Here is a 15,151-nt window from a genome sequence, read left to right as displayed (position 1 = left end):
CTTTAAACCTTGATGATATTCCTTTGGCAATTAGTTTGGCTATGTAAAAGGATTTTATGTCAACATCTGTCACCTGATAGTCAAAAGAGATGGAACTATCAAGTCAATTACCTAGGTCCCTTAACTATTTTTTTATTTTGTAGAGTTATGTTTCCATATAGTATAATGAAGGGAAGGGGGGGTATGTTTCGAAAGTGATGATACTATGCTTTTTGGAATTTAAATCAAGCCTATTTTTAGTAAAGTAAGAGTTTACCAGGGAGAATTCATTTTGAAGGGTTTAGATGCCAAAAAGTTTGTTTGCAAACTTTGTTAGACAGGGATCTGAAAAAGTTAATGCAGAAATGGAAAGGTTCCAGCATTGAGTCATGAGGGACACCTCTGGTCACTTTTTTGAATTTTGATGAGTTACCTGCAGCTTGTGCTATGTGTTATGTGGGTTGTGTCTTTCAGACCATTTGCTATTATCCTTCTTACCACGTATCCATCAAACTTTAAAACATTTAGATCTTGTGTAATGCCATTGTGGGGAATTGTGTTGAAGGCCTTACCCAGGTCATGAGACACTACATTTACAGCCTCCATAGCACTTTTGAAGAAGTTTACCACATTTAATTGACAGGATTTACCCTTTGCAAAGCCAAACTGCTGGGGGTCAAGTCTAACAAGTTTCTTGGTATTGCAGTTTATGGGGTCAGTTATAATACATTCCATGGCTTTTCGGATGAACGTTGTAAGGTAGAAAGGTATGTAATTACTTGAGTCAGTAGCTAAACTTAGGTTAAACAGTTTAAGTAGTGTGCCTTCAAAGACATGTTTAACACTATTAATTAAGCAATAAGGTGTAGGATGATGGTGGTGCCATGGTAGAAGTATTTTGGTCTTGGTAAGCACTATCAATAAATATTTATAGATAATTGGATGAGTGAGTGATTCGTATATTTCAAGGCCTTGAATATGGCATTGAATAGAAACCCCTGTTCAGCAGAAATCTTTGTGAAAAAGCTACAAAAATATATTTAGTGAGAGAAAAAGACACAGAGATTATGGCAGACCCTTTGTAAGTACAAACAATATTTGAAGTATACTGATTACAGATTCAACATAGATTAGGTATCTAGGTGTGTGTGTGTGTGTGTGTGTGTGTGTGTGTGTGTGTGTGTGCAGCAGATATCAAAGAAGGAAAAGTCAAGGGGGATTGCAGTGAAGAAGGAAGCAGGTATGGTAAGCCAGATGTAGACGAGTGGGGACTGGAGTAGAAAACAAGAAAAACAGACTTAAATGTCGCTAGAGATCCACAAATACTAAAATATGTAAAGATCTAGAGTATTCAGTGTAAAAGTGGGTGAGGGGGGGATTTCATTGTTAATCTACATGCAGGGAATTGTATTACAAATTTCTAACATAAGCAAAGAAGGGTTTATCATTATCTTTCACTTTAAAGACTAGCTTAAGTTCAGGAGCTCCTTTAGAGGACATGATGGTGTTCTTCATTTTTTGTAATGCCTTTGATATTTCCCTTAAGGAGATGGTTTTGGATCTACTAAAAAAATTAAGGATTTGTAGTTTATTAATGGTGGTGTGACACTAGATGGTTTATTTTTAAATTTCCTGTGAAACTTGGTTTTGTTAGGGATTGCTAATTATATGCATTTTTTTCTAAATGGGTCTAGAATTCCTTAGTGAAGCTTGCTACTTTAAGGTCAGGGGAGGTGTAGTCATAAGTGAATTTTGATATTTTGTCACACAATAAGCTATAGTTGGCATAGCTGTAGTCTAAATTCAAAGGGTTTTGCTACAGGAGTTTTGGAAAGTTTAAAGGAGAAGGTCACAACTTTATGATGAGACTTCACTGGGGGAGGAGGTGGCTGTATGTCTAGGAATCAGGTCAAGAATTCTGTGTCTGTCCTCTAGTAGGTATACCAAATGCTCACTGGAATTTTTGTTTATCAAGTCTAAGAATTTTTGACACACACACACACACACACACACACACACACACACACACACACACACACACACACACACACACACATACACACACGCACACATATATATATATATATATGTATATATATATATATATATATATATAGGTATAGATATTCACACATTGTTAATGAAACCTAGTTTAAAGATCCAAATGCATATACAAATTTCTAGGTATATTTTGCTTGGTGCTGCATGTTCAATGTCAACAGCAAAGAATTTGCTTAGGCTGTGGTCATTTGGTTGACAAATGTTTTGTTTGTGTACAATTGTCTCATGTAAGAGTGATCAATAATTTTAGAGCAACCACACAATATAACCCCCCCCAAAAAAAAAACAAAACTAAAAAATGAACAACAGCAGGGAAAGGGCATATTCCCTGACCCTGTTGTACCTTGATCTCACAAGCAGTGCAGTCCAGCAACCAGGAAAACATGATAAAAAGCATTCACTCTTCATGATTGATTTTATGCATAAGATACTGCCTTGTGTGTGTATGTGTGTGTGTATATATATATATATCTATATATATATATATATATATATATATATATATATATATATATATATGTTAAAGCCATCACTGCCTAGCCAGAGTTCCAAGTGCTTAGATACTAGAAGATTTATTGATAATAAATAGTTGTAAATTACTTAATTACTTGTTGAAACTGTATTCAAGATCTATATAATATCTGTTAAAACGAAACAAACACTGTGGCAAGGACAAACGCACCGGGCAGCCGAGTAGTATAAAAACTTTTAATTTCTAGGTTAAACGTTGAACAATCCACCACGTTTTTCGTCAACAACTTCCAAGACTTCATCAGACAAATCACAATAAAATTAACATTCATTTTATATACTGACACAATTTGAATCACCCAATGAAATTCATTAAAACCAATTCTCATGAATATATATGAAGAAACTCTCATCTCATAGAATGGAATACAATTTAAAATGCATCGCTGATTTGCAAATACATGTGTTTTTAAAAAACAATATTTTAAAAAAATGTTTTAAAAGCTGAAAACAGTGAATAATTAATTCAAAACTTGTAAATATGTTTTCTAATAACTTTTGTTAATTATACAATCATGTATAATTCATATTATCATAAAAATCGCATTTGAAACCATAGTACATTCATCAATGCAATAATGCAATAATACTCCCATCTGGTGGTCAGAAACGGTAATGGATACCTAATTCCACATTAACAAAAAACATGAATCAAGCATAAATCCACAGGAAAAACCCTAATATATATACTATATAAAATATATAATATAAAATATAAAATACTGGAACCCAAAAAAACTATGAATTCATGAATAATGTATGTATAAAATATATGCTGTACCTAAAAATATTGTATATGTATATATATATATATATATATATATATATATATATATATATATATATATATATATATACATATATATATATATATATATATATATATACATAACTATGAATAAGAACACAATATATATGAATATAAATAAATATTAGACTAAAAAATATATAGTGTATGAATGATATAAAGGTGATATATAAAAAAGTAATATAGTATACAAATATGGGTGTACAATATCTAAGGTGCATATGAACACGATCCAGATCTTATTACAATTTAGCTGCCCTTAATTTGAGAACTGGGGAAGTGAGATGTATTCGTTCAAACCTGGGAATTTATTGGCTTCTAGAATAATCTGCCAATATAATTCCCGGTATTCGATCTGTGTCTCCCACAAGCCTCCTCTGTCATCCTTCTGAATTTCTTCTAAAATGAAAAATGTATATTTTGCTAAGGGACAGGTATTGAGGTGTTGATATAATGCATTCAATTCTTTCTTGTTTTTGATATCATTCAGGTGTTCATATATTCTTCTTCTTATTTTCCTTTCAGTCTTTCCAATATAGAAAGCTGAACAAATTTGACAAACCGCAATGTATACTAATCCAAAAGAATTACAATTACTGTGTACCTTACCAACAACTTCCCTATCTCTTGCTTCAATGTAAATGTTGTGCGAGTTAAACATAGATGAGCCTTGCGTGCACATACCACACGGGTAGGTGTCCCCTATTTTTGTACTTTTTTTCTTCCCTCTATATTGAACTGTCAAACAATCCTTTATATTCCGTCCCTTTCTAAAAATAATATTGAAAGAGTCTCTTGTTTTGTTTAAATTGAGATCAGTAATTATCTGTTGATATCTTGTGACAAAAATAGGTGTTATTCATTCTTTGTGTGAATGGCCTAGGTCATAGATAAAAAGGTCCTCAGACCAATTCATTTACTTGGTTAACAAACAAAATAAAATAAAAATAAAATACATGGTGGTGTTTCAATATGTGTAAAATAATACTAAGAAAACCTAAAATCTAGAATCACAGAAAACAAATAAGTACCAATGATACTCAGTGAGATATTACAGATATTACATAAACTTACTGTGGTCATTTTATTCTCCTACTGAGAAAGAAGATTTCTTGACTAAACTACAGCATGTAAAAATCAATGAAACAACAATCTTTATGGGGGAATATAACTCAGAGATGTACCTAGGTGAATGCAATTCTCCACATCATACAGTTGAGGACAAAAGTGAAAAAAGGTCCTTATAAAAGATTCTTTAAAGAGAGGACCAAAAAAGTGATCACACCACTGAGTTGCAGGGACTGATCAGCAAATATGCCGCCAATAGGTTGTGCCCTGGGTTGCTGTTTCTTTACCCATCTTAGCTCTGGTGTTGATTTAAGTACTCAGATTTGGGCTGAGTATGCTACTCAATGTCAAATTAATGTACACAGATTTTAATCTTTATTTATTTATTTTTATTTAAATTTGCTGATCAGTTTAGAGCACTGATCCGAACAAATTTATTTCGGGTCCAATTCAAAGATGCAATACAAAGTAAATTCCAGTCTTAAATTCCTTCAAATGACACAGCAAGAAAATATTCTAACAGGGAACACAGATAATAAGCAATGAATAATGTCATACATCTAACAGTATAACAAATGCTATATCCCAAGTATACCTTAGATAGTATACAATAGCCATTGTACTGTGTAATAACCTAGAGGTATTTGTATAAAAAGTGAATTTGGTTGTTTTCGGAACTTAGGGTGACCTATGATACATGGAAAGTGAAGGTTAGGTAAAGAAGGAGTCAAAGTAGGACAGACATATAGGAAGGGAGAGTGGAGGTTTGGCTGGTAAGTACAGTTATGTGACAGTGATTTAGTTAAGGAGTTATTTCAGGATTCCCCTGTACAAAGTGAAAGCAGTAGAAGATGTTTACTTAAACTGACTTCTAATGAAAGAGTTTAGAACAAATGTAACCAAGTGAATCTGAAATAAATAAAATAAAATAATATAAATAAATAGGTGACAGTTTAGCAGTAATCCTAAACTGGGTGTGGAAAATTCTGGGTTTACTTATAGCTGCCGTGACATGACCATGGACCAAGGTGCATTAGTGTCAATATAGTTTGTGCAATTTTTTTTCTTTAAGGAATCAGGAATGTGCATGCATCCTACTCAAGAAGTGAAGACATGTTTGAGCTCCTCAATGAAACTGGACGCTAAATTCCACAAACTTATTGAAGTATCTTATAGTATTAACTGGTCATTACATCTTTCATACTCAGTCCAAAGCCTTATGTAGTACGTGGAGCACCATGATTATGCCCTAAATTAAAAACATAAAATAAAATAGAGGTTTGTTAAGCACCTTTCAAATGTCAGAACCTTCTGTTAAGTACCCCACTAGTGTTGTTAAGCTCTAGTCTCATATTAGAGCATTACAGCAGTCACTGCCAGCCACCAGAGTTCACAGGTAAAATGCTAAAATTGGTTAAAGGATTTTAGACACTTCCCTGCCAGTCACAGAAAAAAAAGTGTACAGGACAAAGTGTCTAGCACCTTGTAAAGCTGCTTGCTCCTCAGCAGGCAATGTTTCTATCCACTGCCTACCAGTGTTGCATGATTTATGGCTATCAAAACTGTAAAACAGTTCCTCCTACTACATTATTTTTTTTCTTTAACTCACAGTACGTGGAGCAGATAAAGCTCCATGCATTACAAAATATTATGATCATGTCACTTTGATCATAACTCATTACGTGTTCCTGACATGGATGTCAAGACTGATCTCTTGGACTTCACTGTACTCCAGTCTAGAGGTGAATTACTTGACATCCATATCTCTAATACAGTATACGTTGGATATGGTCAGAGACCCATTCATAATCCTCTGTATTAGTTGCTAACCATTACATTTCTTGTGCTTAATGCACTGCCTTATAATAGTAACTGGTCATTGCATTCCCCAAAGTCAGGGAAGTACCATATGTTAGATAATAAGCTTCAAAAATGAAGATATTCTTTGGACACTGTGTTTCAGAGCAAGTTTTAATGTACAAGTAAAGCCAAATGAAAAACTAGAACACCTTATATAGCACAGAATCAAAGTGCTGAGATTGCAATTTTCGTTGGAAGGCACCATTTCTTTTCTCCTCTCTAACTATCCCTAAAAATAAAAAAAAAAATAAAATAAAATCAGACATTAAGCACATAACTCCAGCAGCAGCAGTTGCAAGGACCTGACTTTTCTTTTCCCTTCACTAACAGAGGCTCTTAATTAGTGAGCATGGAAAAAATCGAAGCATCTAATGCTATAGTGGAAGCTGCAATTGCAAGGACCTGCCTTCTCCTTTTTTCCCTTAGTAACTGGGGTTTTCAGAAAGGCAATTTTAGTGAATGGGCAAATAAATCAATAAAATATATGATTCCAACACTAGAAATTACAGCAACAGTTACAAGGACCTACCTTCTCCTTTCCCCCCTCACTAACTGAGGCTCTTAGAAGGATGTGGTTTGTGTAAGGGGAAGTGAATTAATGAATGAGTAGATAAATAACTAGCCAACCTAACACAAGTAACTCCAGTAGCAGGTAGAAAGATATGTATATGTGTGTGTGTGTGTGTGTGTGTGTGTGTGTGTGTGTGTGTGTGTGTGTGTGTGTGTGTGTGTATGTGGTGGAAGGGTTTAATGCTTTTGTACTGTATGTAGATGACAAAAATGACTTGAAATAAAGTACTGGTTCTTATGTAGAATACTGCATGTTTTTCATGGAGTTTGAGTATTGTATCAAATGTATTGGCCAAGTCAAGGTAGGCAACATGTACTGTTTTGCCCTCTTCCATTGTCTTGGTGAATTTCTCAAAGAAGTCCAACAGGTTTAGTAGGCATGATCTTTACTTGATGAAACCAAACTGGATTGAATCTGGTGATTTAAGGTTTCCTATGCCATTATTTATCATTTCCATGATGATTCTTGTGACTTTCTCTCTCTGTGCCAGTAATCAAGGAGCCTGAAACCTCACCACTGACACTGGAGAGAGACGTTCACTTGGAACAAAAATAGATACATACAGTATTTCTAGATCCAGCTATTTACATCAAGTACAATTTCCCTTAAGAGCACACAGGGAACACATTCAGTCAAGGGTCTGGGTTTCTCTCACTGTCTCTCACCGGGTCCCCAGTAAGACTCTCCACTGGCACAGCTATAGAGTTGAGTCCTCAGCTGAGTGTCCAAGCCAAGTCCTCCATGACTCTCTGTGTGAAAAAAAGTGCTTTGTGTCCCTGCTTCAAGCAGCTGACACACACACTCATTCAGATTTGATTTTCACACACACACACACACACACACACACACACACACACACACACACACACACACACACACACCCCTGCTCCAAGCAGCTGACACACACACTCGTACAGATTTGATTTTCACACACACACACACACACACACACACACACACACACACACACACACACACACACACACACACACACACACACCTGGGAAAGGCCAGCACAGATTTACTAGGTATACCCCTTCTGCCCAGACTATAAAGTAGTTACTCTGCCACCAGACATTCCAAAGCCAGATACTCTGAGGGTCTTACAAGGGTACCCAATTATACTGAGTGAAATTAATATTAATACAAATGATAGTGTTTACTAATGCCGTAAGGCTTTCAGGAGTGGCCACAGAGTCACCAAATAGATATAAGTACTCTCAAAGTTTAAAATATTCTCTTAAGGACCAGCCACAATGAAAAGGTTAAATATATTTAATAATAAATAAAAAAAGAACATGAAAATGCAGCATATCTATTTACAATAAACACTAGAGTTTCATTCACAGGAAATATTCAAATAACACAGATGAACAGATTCACACAGATAAAGAAAAACAATCTCACCATATTTTCCTGACTGTTCTAAAGAATTACTACTCCCATGTCACTTACTAGAGCAAGGTAAGATGAAGTAGGTGAGGGCATCCTTCTTTGTCATATTGTAAAAAACAGAGTGCTTTGAGACTTCAGTCTCATCTAGTATTAAAAACACAATTTCAGTGATGGATTACAGAATGACATCACATACATCTGGTCATCTGACTTCTGATTCCCATGCTACCCCCTTTCCTAGCAACTAACCCAGATTCTCACACATATTTGTTAATAGTACACACATATTGGGCTTTGCTAAGATCTGCTGCAGCTTGTGGAAGTTAAAAAACAATAAAATACTTCCACTCTTCCTGCAGGAGCTAATAAACCATTCTTTGGCACAGGCATTTCACCTCTGGCTGCAATCAGAAATGTAAGACTCAATCCTTATGGCCTAAATTAAGTAATTTAATTTCTTACTATTTTTCAAAGTTATCTGGATCAAGATTCAATTCTTCTTTTCCAGTATCATCTGTTAAAACATATGCATTTACTCAGTTACAATACAGTCAGGACCCACTGTTGGTACATTTTTAACACAAGCAGCTTTACAAATACATTTTTCATCATAAACATCTGTACAAATCAGTTTGATATACAAATGACATATAATTATTTACAAAATTCCAGGTAGCTATACTGGCATATGTTACACATCTACAGCCCTACTTCTCCTGGAAGTGCTGGCAATACCTCATATTGTCACAATTATTTCCATGGCTTTGTATATGACACTAGTCAGACTTATAGGTCTGTTGTTTCTGGGATCTGTTGAAGGCCTATTCTTGTGCAGGGGGATGACCATTGCAGTTCTCTGTTCACAAAGCATGAAGCATGATGGAGGCTAAGGTTGAATAGTGACTCCAGTGACTCTGATAAGTCATGTTTCATGCTATTTAGGGGGCATTCTGGGACAGTATTGGAGCCCATCTTGGACATTGTTGACAAACTTAAAAGATTAGGTAAAAAAACTTATATAACACAGTGGATAGCCAGCTGGCTTAATAACAGGATCTAGGAAGTTAGAATTGGGAAGTCCACCTCAACAAAGAGGTCAGTCACAAGCAGAGTCCCTCACTGCTCCTTTTTAGCATTTTTTCTCTGAAGTCAAGGCCAATGTCAATGGCCTCTGGCTGAATAAATTTGCAGATGATTACAAATTAGGAGCTGTTATTGAATTGCCACCAACACAAATGTTCTTCAGGATGGACTGGCACAAACAACTGATGCCAGAGACATGGACTAAAATTAAATGCCAAGAAATGCATAATAGTATCCTTTGGGAAGTCATCCACCCCTGGTTACTGTCATATTGACAACACACCCCTAAGAGCTGACCCAGTAGTCAGGGACTTGGGGACACACACAGGCAGTAATCTAGCCTTTGACTATCAGTTGTCTAAGGTAGTGAGAAAATCAATCTATGTTATGCAAATTATAAACAAAAGTATGACACCTAGGTCCAAGGAAGTCATTGTTCCACTGTATTCAGTATTCATCAGACCTATCATTGAGTACAGTTCCCTACCTAACCAGGCATATCCAACAACTGGAACATCCACAGATGTTCCTCACTAAAAGAAAACAGGGCGTAAGTAACACGCAGACTGCCTCAAGGCTCTATCCCTGTAATCTGTCTTCTACAGGCTGTTGAAGGGAAATCTATGCCTGGCATACAAGGCATTGTCAGACCCAACTCTGATGGAGCTCTTGTATATCTACAAAACAGCACCAGAATTACCCATTCTAAAGACTTAAACATTGTCTGTGATATAAATAGGACCTGCTGGAGAGACAGGTATGTGTCTCAGAGACTACCCTTTCCCTGGAACAGGCTCCCCATCCATGTGAAGCAGAGTTCTCCCTAACCCAATTCAAATGTAACTTGGACAATTTGATGGGGAACAGGAAATTCATCCCTAGTTTGGCACTTACCATATATCTCTAATGGATACAGGCAACCTGTAAATGCTTCATCCCCCAGTCCTCTGCTTGTAAATGTTTCACCTCCCAAGACCCAGCTTACACTTATCAACAGTACCAGAACATTTCAGAGATTTGGGATGCATGGCTAGGCTTAAAAAGGCCCTTGTGGTCATTAGCCTAGTAAACACCTATGAACCTGTGTACTTATGAGTGTATATTCCTTGGTGGACAATCTGGAGGCTGTATATCAATGGCTATGCTGTAGGTATTAAAACCCACCATCTCTAAAACTAAGGCTTTTTAGTGTTTATGTTACTCTGCTAGGTTCATTTGCTTTGCCATTCCTACCATTCATTATACATGATGGTGACATACAAAAGTCCTATTTGAGGTGCAAAATTCTTATTGCATTCTGAACTTGAAGGTCAGAGACTCTAGTCCCAGGTAAAGACTGAAATACTTTCATACATAGTTAATACATACTTGAAAAATTGGTAAGTGAATACATCATTTGGGACTACAGTGCTAATGTGGTGAGTCATCCTTTGGATTAGGCTTTAAGCCAAGGCCCTTTTCTTCTTCTCAGGTGCTATCATGTCTGGTGTCTAGGTATAAGTTAGAAATCTCAAGACAGAGCTCAGAAAAGGGGAAAGGACTCCTTCTCATAAAATAAGGTCATGCAATTTGTAGGTTTGTGTAGATAAGGGTGTACATTCAGGATGCCAGTATACATTTATCCATTCAGTGTACTTCTGGTATTAATCAGTGTGCTGTGAGTGTGTGTGTGTGTGTGTGTGTGTGTGTGTGTGTGTGTGTGTGTGTGTGTGCTGTACTTTGAAATTAAAAAACATATATATATATATATATATATATATATATATATATCAGCTGTTCTTGTTCCAGCTTGTAGAAGAACAAGTTGAAATAATGTGTATAAAACATTTCTACTAACAAAGCTGTAGCATGAAAATGCCATGTTTATCAACCACATTCAGACTGGTCAGAGTGTGCACAGGTCTGAGTTCAGCTACTAAAGTATCGTTTTTTTATACTAATCCTACTGCAGATAGTAGGCCTGCATGACTCATGGTCAGTTGTATATATTTCCACCTTCAAAAGTCTAAATGCAAGTTTTTCTCTTCCTCTCCATGAAAGCAAACAATTAAATATGTTTTTTTAAGATCCTACACAAGCATCATAGATGTTTACTTTTGTCATAGTTAAATGCGGAAACTGAATACAGCACATCAGTCTTTCTCTGAAGACTCAGGCCTTCATAATACTTAACTCTGGTTAATTTCTCAGCTGGAAAGATTTACAACAGCACCAGGGAGAATCTTTGCAGTAATGATTGTACACCAAATTAATAATAATGTTTGTATTTTTTTAATTGTTGCTTCTATAGCGCTTCAGCATGGAGGGGATCTCAAACATTCTTCAGACTGGCATCCGACAGACATTTGGCTCCTCAGGAAGTGATAAGCAGGTATGATGAGCTCTCCTTCTGTCATTTAAAGTAAGGATGACCAAAGTGGCTATGATCCAATATACATTATAACACATTTCACTAGAAAACCAAAGCACCATAATCTTTTGCACTTAAAGCCTAATGACTACTTTTGGTTACAAGTCAAATTCTAACCTGTTCCATGACCCAGTTTAATTCAGATCCAAAACAGTTTATATATATATATATATATATATATATATATATATATATATATATATATATATGTATATATATACACACAGATAGATATAAATATATGTACAGACACACACACACACACACACACACACACACACACACACACACACACACACACACACACACACACAGTCATAAATTTACTTTAAAAATCCATGTTAACTGCAAACCTACAAAAGGAGGTTTAGAAATGTTGGACTGCAAAGTGCATCCTTGATATCCCTATGATCTGCCACTCAGTAGTTCCATGTATACAGACTAAAGATTTATTTGCCGTAGTACTTAACTCTGTAGCTATCTTGTCCCAGAGCAAATCAGGTCAAACCCATCCTTGTTTTTTTTGTGTATCAGAAGCTGTTCTGTATGTTGACCTAGTCATATATTTTCAGCTTAACTCATGCTTGCCGTGGAATTTTGGCTATTTATTAATTTGTCTTTTTTTACTGGGAAAGTCCGACTAGGTAATACCTATTTTCAGCAGAGGCCCAGGGAGAAAAGCTCCATTTGCTTACATGGCATCATACTAAGTTCCAGTTAAACACAGAGTAGTTACATTTTTATTTACATTTATATACAAACAATAGTTACATTTATATATTCTAAGATTTTATAGAGGTGGAAGTTACTAAAGAGGAAGACCTCGTGCAACTTAATGGATTTTACAGGCACCAGTTATGTATACTCCAGCTGTACTCGGTTGCATACCGCCTACTCAGAGATGATCTCTGCCTGACATACAAGGCCATGTCCAACCCAGAATTTATGGACATGCTCCACCTAAAGAAAACCATATACCCTCAAGACACGCTCCAGGGATCTAAACCTCACCACAACAATAAATAGGACGTGCTGGAGGGATAGATTCCTATCCCAGAGACTTCCCATGCTCTGAAACAAGATTCCAATCTACATTAGGCAGAGCACCTCGCTAACCCTGTTCAAGAGAAACCTTGACGAGTGGATGGGAAACAGAAAGTTTACCCCAGGGATCACTTCACTGGCTCTGCTGGACAGAGGCACAGGGAACTAATCTAAGGGGGCGGCGAAAGCCAACACATTCCGGCTAGGCTTATAAATGCCTTCGGGCAGATAGCCTAGTACCTACCTATGAACCTATGAACCTATAAAAATAGTAATTTCAGTGAGAGGTTGAGAGTATTCTGTTTAAGGAGAGTATGTGGAGAGTATCATACGGTGAGCACAAAGTCTTAACCTGGTGATGAGCATGTGCAGGACCAAGATTGGTTAAGATGTTGTTTAAGCAGTGGTTTAAAACAATTGATTTTGTCTGAGAGTTTTATTTGTATGGGGATACTATTCCAGTGTTTAGCAATGTATTGGGAATAGAGCTTATTATTAAAGCTTTTCAGTCAGAAAAGGTATTGGAAAGATGTACTTTTTATCCAAGATATAAAACCTGTTTTATACATGGGTTCATCATTAAAACAAAAAGAAAATTGCATCTCAGGGCACTTTCACTGAATCTAATGTAAAATCCAGTTGTAACAGGAATATAGTGAAATAGCAGAATAGTTTTGTCACTGTTGAGACTGAAAATGAAACAAGAAGAGAGCAGTTTTTGTAAGCAAAGTTAGGTTGAGTAATCTGAGAAAGCTCCACCTGAGTTCTGAGAACCCCTTGGGAATAAAACTTTTGTGCATTCAATTTGTTAAAACTATTTAACCCAAAATCTAGTGATCTAGTTCAGAGAAATGGGTGCCTGTAATTTGATTAGCTCTGCTAATGTCAGGTCCAATTTAACCAAACTGCTAAAGTGACAGTTCAATTGAAATCACACTTGTATCCAGCTTGTGGCTGAAGTGCAGTTTTCATAGCTTTGTTTCTGCATGGTTAGGGTTGTGTGGGAGGTTGTTATTGTGAAAAGATATAGAAGTTTCACGGATGTTGTTGAGGTGGGTGTGCACACTTTAATTTTGTGAAATGTTGCTGCTCCCTCATTGGTCTCGCTTTGAAAACACGTATTCTCAGCAGGGCATCTATGTAAGTCTAACCATTTGCTCTAACAGACAATTGCGAGTGAGACCTCTGCCAGACATTCTTCCCCAAGTAGTTTCATTGTCCCTACCAGATAAATGGTGTCACGTGAGACACCCTACATAGCTACCTATTCTAGTACTACAATTTAATAGCCTAACTTCCTGGCCTACCTCTAGGACTCGAGTGGGCAATGCACACATACAATGTGTTTTTGTGAGCTCATATTGCATGACCCATATTTGAGATTCCCGCTCAATACATCCCTGGGTCTTCTGCTTATAATTTAAATAGGAAGTAGTATGTGGATAGATTATTCTCCAAACATTAGTTTAGTTTTAACTTTGGGTTTGATTGAGATTTCTACTCACTTACATTCCCGGGCTTTCTGCTTTTAATTACAATTAGAAGTAGTATGTGGATAGGTTATTTTCCCCCACATTAGTTTTAACTTTGGGGTTTTGTGAGCTCCAGTCGCATGCCCCTCACATAATCTGTGATTGTGATCCCTGATCACTGCATCTCCGGGCTTTCTGCATTTAAACATAACAAGAAGTAGTATGTGATTAAGTTATTTTGCCAGATTATTTCCAATCTGCACAATTTATGGACCCCTGTTTCTTTTTATGGGATTACATGGGAAGCGTGCTATCCTGTTGTTAGAATCATTAGTTGTAGGACATGGAATAAAAATAAGCCATTTCCCTATCATTTTGTATTACTCTCACTAAAGTCTGGTCAGGCACGGCATTTTATCATCTGATTAGTTGAACATCAGTTGCTGAGCTGTGACTGCGTTTGCTGATCTTTTCTGTTACCTCATTTCACTCTGCTGTCTGACTCTGTAACTACTGTTGCTGCCTCTATATTTGTTTAAATATTCTGCAATATGTGATGCTTTTAATTCTGCTACTTTTATATTCCACAGTTGTATCTGCCTTTATATTCCACAGTTGTATCTGTATAAGTGAGCTCTATGTTATGTTGAGTTAACCTGGGAAACTTCTGCTGTATTAACTGTGCAACCTGGTATATCGCAGAGTATTAACTGCTTACACCTAGTCCTCTCAGCTGTTTCTCTGCCTGTTCACCCTTATCTCCTGCTGTTACCCCACTCCCTACCTGACCTCTTTGCATTTTTGCCTACCTATACTTCGTCATGATCATGCTTATCCTAGCCTCCAGCCTCTCCCTCAAGCTCTCCTGA

General features: G+C 36.5%; 1 protein-coding gene across 5 annotated transcripts in view; it reads left to right on the top strand.

Moving 5' to 3' along the window:
• The window catches only part of FEZ1 (fasciculation and elongation protein zeta 1), a 248,569-nt gene that overhangs the window by 159,929 nt on the left and 73,489 nt on the right, over positions 1 to 15,151 (top strand). For 4 of the 5 annotated variants that reach the window (XM_044081023.1, XM_044081020.1, XM_044081024.1 and 1 more), the window contains one exon: positions 11,647 to 11,727. The exons of the other annotated variant lie outside the window; for it this stretch is intronic. In XM_044081023.1, the coding sequence (XP_043936958.1) occupies positions 11,647 to 11,727 (81 nt within the window). The remainder of the gene's footprint in view (positions 1 to 11,646; positions 11,728 to 15,151) is intronic. 5 annotated transcript variants of the gene reach the window in all.

This window comes from Protopterus annectens, chromosome 8.part0 (genome assembly GCF_019279795.1).
Source record: "Protopterus annectens isolate FY-2018-M chromosome 8.part0, PAN1.0, whole genome shotgun sequence".
In the NCBI taxonomy this organism is placed as follows: Eukaryota; Metazoa; Chordata; order Ceratodontiformes; family Protopteridae; genus Protopterus; species Protopterus annectens.
This window is presented reverse-complemented; position numbering and strand designations above follow the sequence as displayed.